Source organism: Bos indicus x Bos taurus, chromosome 11 (assembly GCF_003369695.1).
Source record: "Bos indicus x Bos taurus breed Angus x Brahman F1 hybrid chromosome 11, Bos_hybrid_MaternalHap_v2.0, whole genome shotgun sequence".
In the NCBI taxonomy this organism is placed as follows: domain Eukaryota; kingdom Metazoa; phylum Chordata; class Mammalia; order Artiodactyla; family Bovidae; genus Bos; species Bos indicus x Bos taurus.
The window spans coordinates 92,773,750-92,781,304 of NC_040086.1; the positions used below are offsets into that span (position 1 = coordinate 92,773,750).

Sequence of the window (7,555 nt, forward strand, 5' to 3'; positions counted from 1 at the left end):
AAGTATATAAGATAGAAAAACCACAAGGTGAGGTTAAAGATTCTAAAATAAAAATACTTCTGGGTCATCCCAGTGCACCCATGGCGGATTCATGTTGATGTATGGCAAAACCAATACAATATTGTAAGGTAATTAGCCTCCAATTAAAATAAATAAATTTAAATTAAAAATTAAAAAATAATAAAAAATAAAATAGAAATACTTAGAGATAAAATATAAATATAAAGTATAAAGATAAAATATAAAATAAAATATAAATAGAAAACCACTTTCTATCTATATTGATTTATTATTCAGTCTCTGGCATCTAGTGCATGGGTTTGAATTCCAGCTCCAATATTTGCAAATTGTTGGTGCAAGTGATTCAAGTAATCTTAGCCTCAGTTTTCTTCAACACACGGCCTTAAGCATAACAATCTCTCCTTCCTTGTTTTGTGTAAGGGCTAAAGCAGACAGTCTGTATGAAGTGCTTAGTTGAGCACCTAACATGTAGCAAGTGGATGCAAATGTTAGCTGCAGGATGACCCTATGCCAATGATGAAAACTGAAAGGCAGGCGAAAAATGCACTCCATAGTTTCTATTTCAGAAGAAAAGATAAGAAAATAATGCCCTTCACTCTAAAATGAGATATTGTGAGGGCTTTAAAAACAATTTTTTATGGAATTCAAGAGCTATCAACAGAGTATAAGATTTAGCTCACCTCCACCTACACGTGTGTCCATGCTACTAAAAATGATGACACTGATACAGGGCTGCAGAAGTAGACCAAAACTTTGTAAGACTGAAGCTGAATATGCCCAGAGACTCCCTAAAAGAATCATTTCTGTATAAAAGATTGACCAGAGGGAAGAGAGAGGAAAGAAAAAAAAGCTATGATATTCATAAGGAGGAAAGAAAGAAGTATGGTCAGATTGGAGGTGAAGTCCAGATTGGGGATGAAAATGAAATAAAAGGGAGATTTGGGAGTTGGAAAATTTGACAGACGGCACAGAGTTCTAGAAGAAATCTAGCATTCTCTCTCCTTCCTACCTTCTAGATGCAGCAGAGTCATGGAAAACCAAACCAGCATTTCTGAATTTTTCCTGCGAGGAATACCTGGCTCGCCAGAGCAACAGCAGTTATTCTTTGGAATTTTCCTGTGTATGTATCTTGTCACCTTGATGGGGAATGTGCTCATCATCCTGGCCATCAGCTCTGACCCACACCTCCACACCCCCAAGTATTTCTTTTTGGCCAACCTGTCTTATGTTGACATGGGTTTAACATCCTCCACAGTAACCAAGATGCTGGTAAATATACAGACACAACTTCATACCATCTCCTATGTTGGCTGCCTCACACAGATGTACTTCTTTCTGATGTTCGGTGATCTGGACAGCTTCTTCCTGGCCGTGATGGCATACGATCGCTACGTGGCCATTTGCCGCCCTCTCCACTACTGCACGGTTATGAGTCTGCGAGTCTGTTCCCTGCTGCTTGCACTGTGTTGGATCCTCACCCACATTGTTGCCTTGACTCACACCCTCCTCATGGCTCGGCTGTCCTTCTGTGTTGTTGGGGAAATAGCTCACTTTTTCTGTGACATAATTCCTGTCCTGAAGCTGTCCTGTTCTGACACCCGCATCAATGAGTTGATGGTCTTTGCCTTAGGAGGCACCGTGCTCATGGTCCCCTTCATATGCATTGTCATCTCCTACATTCACATTGTATCTGCCGTTCTGAGGGTCCGAACACCAGGTGGGGGTAGCAAGGCCTTTTCCACCTGCAGTTCCCATCTTTGTGTCATCTGTGTCTTCTATGGGACCCTGTTCAGTGCCTATCTGTGTCCTCCATCCGTTGCCTCTGAAGACAAGGACATTGCAGCAGCTGCAGTGTACACTCTAGTGACCCCCATGCTGAACCCCTTCATCTACAGCCTACGAAACAAGGACATGAAGGTGGCCCTTAAGAGGCTCCTCAGTCATAGGAGAATTACTGCTTCTTAGCTCTAGTGATAGTAACTTTCAGTGAAAAGACATAGACTTGAAGTCAAACTTGGCTTCAGTTTTGATCTGCCACACAATAATCATAAAAGTTACCTAACCTTGCTGAAACTTAGACTTCTCATCAATCAAATGGAAATGTAATCTCTATTTAATAATGTGACTTGGAGGATTAACTAAGATAAACTAGAAAATGTGTGTAGTATACTGGCTCATAATAGGATGTTTTTAATAAATGATGGCTATTATTATTAGCATCATTCTCAATCTTCATCCCTCTTTCACTGAAAAGGTATAAAAATCTTTTCTTTGAGATCCATTCATTTAACAAATATACACCAGACACCTACTATGTGAGGGGAGGTTTAATAAGTTCTGGGAATAGAACCCTAAACAAGACATTGACCCTGCTTTCATGACACTTTCATTCCAGGTTGTTAATTTGTCAGTCATAAAATTGGTGGTCATCTCTATGTTTATAGCACTAAGTGGAGGTTTGAACAAAAGAAATAAAGAGTATTAAGTCCATTCTAGGAGATGCAAAATAGGTAAAGACTTCCCTGACAGAAGACTGATATTTCAATGTTTAGGTTTCCATGATGGTTACTTTATATTCCATGGTTTGCCAAAATTTCAACCAGGAAAGATGATTGAGTTCCATGGGCTGCCTCTTCACCCTACTTACAGGCCAAAATGTTCAATGCCAAGCATCTTTTGTGTGACCTGAAGGAGTGAACACTGCAAACTTTTCCTTATTTACTTTCAGGTTTGTTGTCAGATCTAAAAGGGGCACCAAAGCTTAAACAATTGCAGAGATAGGGGAAAAACCAACCTTTTTATGGGCACCTAAGTTTTCTTCTGCCTTTAAGAATCTTAAACACATTAAAAATATTATTGTTAAAAATAAAGACCATAAAATTTTGACTCCTCACATCCTCCTGGTGTGACCAGGAGTCTACTGGCTACCTAAAACCCCTCCCCAAAGCAGTTTGTTTCTCATACTCAGTCTGTCTTAAAATGTCTCACAATACCTATATGTGTAAATTAATTTTCATTACTGAGCATCCTTCATGGAATTAAACTCTCCCAGCCTTCAGCAGTGGAAGGCACAAATGTGAATCATTTCAAGCGGCACGCCTCATCTTAGTACTTGACGATTCCATTTGTTTGCTGATTGGAGGTGGGGCTTCTGTTCCCTCAAGATCTCCTTTCTGGATAGTCTCTCTAGGGTCCTTGACTCGGTGAGAGGGGCTTTCTTTTTTTCCCTTTTTAGTAATGAAGCATGATTGCCCTGCAATGTTGTGTTACTTTCTGCTATATAATGAAGTGTATTAGCTACATGTATACATGTATTCCTTCCCTCTTGGACCTTCCTCCCACCCCTCTAGTTCATCACAGAGCACCAAGCTGAGCTCCCTGTGCTACACAGCCTGTTCTCACTAGCTACCTATTTTACACAAGGTAGTGTATATATATGGGAGAAGGCAATGGCACCCCACTCCAGTACTGTTGCCTGGAAATTCCATGGATGGAGGAGCCTGGTAGGCTGCAGTCCATGGGGTCACTAAGAGTCAGACATGACTGAGTGACTTCACTTTCACTTTCCACTTTCATGCATCGGAGAAGGAAAAGACAACCCACTCCAGTGTTCTTGCCTGGAGAATCCCATGGACGGAGAAGCCTGGTAGGCTGCAGTCCATGGGGTCGCACAGAGTCGGACACGACTGAAGCAACTTGGCAGCAGTGTATGTATGTCAATCCTAATCTCTGAATTCATTCATTGCAGCACAATTTACAATAGCCAGGATACAGAAACAACCTTAATGTTCAATGACAGGTTTATGGGTAAAGAAGATGTAGTACATATATACAATGGAATACTACTCGGCCATAAAATGGAAAAAAATTGGTTCACTTGTAGAGATGCAGATGGACACAGAGTCTGTCATGTCATATGGAATGAAGTAAGTCAGAAAGAGAAAAACAAATTCATATATTAATGCATATTTGTGGAATCTAGAAAAATGGTATTTTCAGGTCAGGAACAGAGATGCCGACACAGAGGATGGATATGAAGAGGACCTTCTCAAATAATCAGATCTGGAGCTATTGAAGCCCCAGAGTCCTTCTGTCCCATCTTCTTATCGATGACTGTCATTTCATTTTCTTGTCATCTATTATTTTGCAGACTATGGGGAACTGATAGTCTAGTCTCACTGAACCATTAACCTCTAGCGTTCTTTCTGTCCTTTGAATTGGCAAGAAAATATCTTCTGCCCCTCTTGATTGGCTCTTTTAGGAAAGGCATCTCTGGCAGGGTTCTAAAGCTCATGTTGACAAATCACATGGACAAGACAGGGGCTAGGATGTGAGATTACTGAACACAGCATCCAACCAACCTTGCCATCCGTGACCCTTCTGATACTCTGAACCTGTTGCTCACACTGGCCCCCATCAGTTCACCTTCTCTACTCATTCTGACCCTCAGGTAATCTTAATCCAGTAACAATGCAGTGCACATAGGAACCCTGTTGGGTGGCTGGATTTACATTTATCCTACAGGTCCCAAACAGACTAGATGAGACTGGGTTCCCCACAACCAGGATAGTTATCGCTGTATTTAAATTTCTAAACTTATTTATCTCCTGTTACATCCTATCATCCAGACCCCCATCTCTAAATTCAACCTTCAATTATTTTAGGTCCCCAATTCAAATAAGGTTAATGTGATATTGACATTAAAACAATTCACACTGGATTACAAGTCACTTCTAACTCTGCATTTTGGTAGTGTCATCTGAGAAAGAAGTGCTTTTGATTGGGATCTGTTCATGGGTGGGTGGTGAAGAGTTTCTGGTCACCCCTTCACTATTCAAGGTACTTGCCTTCCTCTTGCTTGGAGCCCTTTTATAAAAAAGCAGGTAGGCAGAAACTTATTCTCTCTCCCACTTAAGACTATTACAGTGTAGACAGCCCTGGCATGGCTGAGGGAAAATGCTTCAAATAAAGTTCATACTTTCAAAGAGATTTTCAGAAGTTTTATATACATAACCAAATCAATATGGTGAATACCAGCTTGCTTTGGACTGTTCACAACCAAGGAAAGCCAATCTAGCATAGCAGGTGGTGATAAAACTCTTCCCAACAAGCAAGTGCCTTTGACATTTTTTGAGAAAAATCCACTAAGAGCACTGTCACCCACCCATGACCAAAAATGTGAAGAACAGCAATGACCTCTTTAGGGAATGAGCCAGAGACAACCAGGTAGATGATCAGGGATCCAAAACAGAACTCTAGTGCCAACAGGGATGCTGAGCCAGGCACTCATGGGTGTGTCCAGGCCAAATATGCTGTGTGTCCACAGCATATTTTCTCTAGGACAGCACAAAAGGCTTCAGCTCTGTTCAGGTTTGGGTTCTGGAACTGGAGGATACTAAGCCTGCAGACACAGTAACTCCATGTCTGTAGCTTAGTTGTTCAGGGTTGGGGTAGGGGACAATTTTGTCCTTCCACAAAGTCAACTGGGATGTTGAATAGCAGCTTCATCAGCTCCAGGGGCTTCCCTAATGCCTCAGCTGGGAAAGAATCTGCCTGAAATTCAGGAGACATAGGAGATGCAGGTTCAATTCCTGGGTTGGAAAGACCCCCTGGAGAAGGAAATGGCAACCCACTCCAGTATTCTTGACCGAAAAGTCCCATGGACAGAGGAGCCTGGTGGGCTACAGTCCATAGGCTACTCACAAAGAGTCAGACATGACTGAATATGAGCACATCAGCTCCAGGTCAAGGATCACTCTCTGAGTGAATGTCAAACAGGTAGAGAGTAAGATACTCTTCTGATCTCTTTCCTCATCTACTCAGCCACCAACTTATCCATTGCTTCTTGGTCATTTGGTTCTAGCCTCATCAGCCGAGATGTGTAACTGTGTCCTTAGGAGTGCAGATTACCTTTGTATTGGGAATATAATCTCTATTCTATGATTCCAAGTTGGCATAATTCAGGAATATTTATGCAAATTTTCCTCCAAAATTCACCTCTGATGAATCAGTAGGGAAATCTAATATTGATTATTCTTGGTCAATTGTAATGCTGACCAAATTTAGTATTTAATTTTTAAATCAAAAATACATTAAATGTTTTATAATATTTTAATTTACACAAGAGAAATTGATATTTAGAGGAGTTAAGTGAGTTGTCTGAGGCCGTACCCTATGGCAGATACAACTTACTTGAGCTCTGTCTTTCCCACATGCTCTTCTCTTACAGCTATGTGGTGCTGAGCCTCAGAAGCAGATTTGATCATGGTTGTCCTTAAATGACTGCAGCCTGAACAAAGAAAACTATGTGATCCTTCACTGGATGTCAAAGAAAATAGATTACTTGGCTTATAACACAAACCTAGGTTCCCTAAACTGAGTACAAATGAGTTTCTGGGAGACATATTTTGACATTGAATGTGACATGCTCCAAATTCAGTGTGGGCAACAGAAGACTCCAGTCCCAGTCTGGACTGAGCAGGTGTCTCCTTGAAACTCATACATGCAGTCAGAAAAATCCATAGACTTTGTTTCAGTGTTTCTAAATCAAGAACAAGCTTTGAGTCCTAAAGTGGAGGAACTGAACTCATATCTGTAGATTGTTTCCTGAAGCAATAAAGGCTACTATACAGTTTCTTCTCCTGATCCACCATTATTACCACCACCAAGAAAAACTGAAAAGAACGCTGAAGGGAAAGTGAGGAAATTAAAGGAAATACATTACAAATCCCAAGCTTTCTATGCTGTGGGAGCCTTGTTAGACAGTATCTTCCAGCAGGTCATAAGAGCCCCATTTCTTTCTCTCCATCCTCTAGGAATCACCATTCTGGTCTCTGCTTCTATGAATTTGACTATTTTAGATTCCATTTATAAGTGAGATCATGAAATGTTGTTTTTTTTTTTTTTAATTTGACTTATTTCACTTGGCGTAATGTACAAAGTTCCAGTTATGCAGATGTATAACTTCTCGGGAGGTCCAAAGTATGGCAAGAGGACTATAGTTAAACATACTATATTGTATGGCTTTTCCGGTGGCTTAGATGGTAAAGAATCTGCCTTCAATGCAGGAGACCTGGGTTTGACCCTTGGGTTGGGGAGATCCCCTGGAGAAGGGAATGACAACCCACTCTAGTATTCTTGCCCGAGAATTTCATGGACAGAGGAACCTGATGGGCTACAGCCCATGGGGTCACAAAGAGTTGGACATGACTGTTTAACTAACACACACATACTATATGCTTGATATTTACTAGTAAAGTGGATAATAAATTACATCTTCTCAACAAACACACACACAAATGGATTAAACTGATAACTATGATGATGAATATGTGAACTTGATTGTAGTGGTTATTTCACAATGTATATACATCAAAATATCAAATATAAACATTAAATATTTACAATGTGTATATGATGATTTTAGCTCAACAGATATGTTTTAAAAAGAACTAATAAATTCCTGAGAAATAAGACTAGAGACATAAGTATTACCAGTTGTGTAGTTTCTCAATCTAATACACAAGATCAAAAA

General features: G+C 40.3%; 1 protein-coding gene across 1 annotated transcript in view; it reads left to right on the forward strand.

Annotated features, from left to right (window-relative positions):
* Positions 1–1,986, forward strand: part of LOC113900786 (olfactory receptor 1N1-like) — a 29,866-nt gene extending 27,880 nt beyond the window's left edge. Inside the window, exon 2 of the mRNA XM_027554427.1 lies at positions 1,049–1,986. Coding sequence (XP_027410228.1) covers positions 1,049–1,986 — 938 coding nt within the window. The remainder of the gene's footprint in view (positions 1–1,048) is intronic.
* The last annotated feature ends 5,569 nt before the right edge of the window (positions 1,987–7,555 follow it).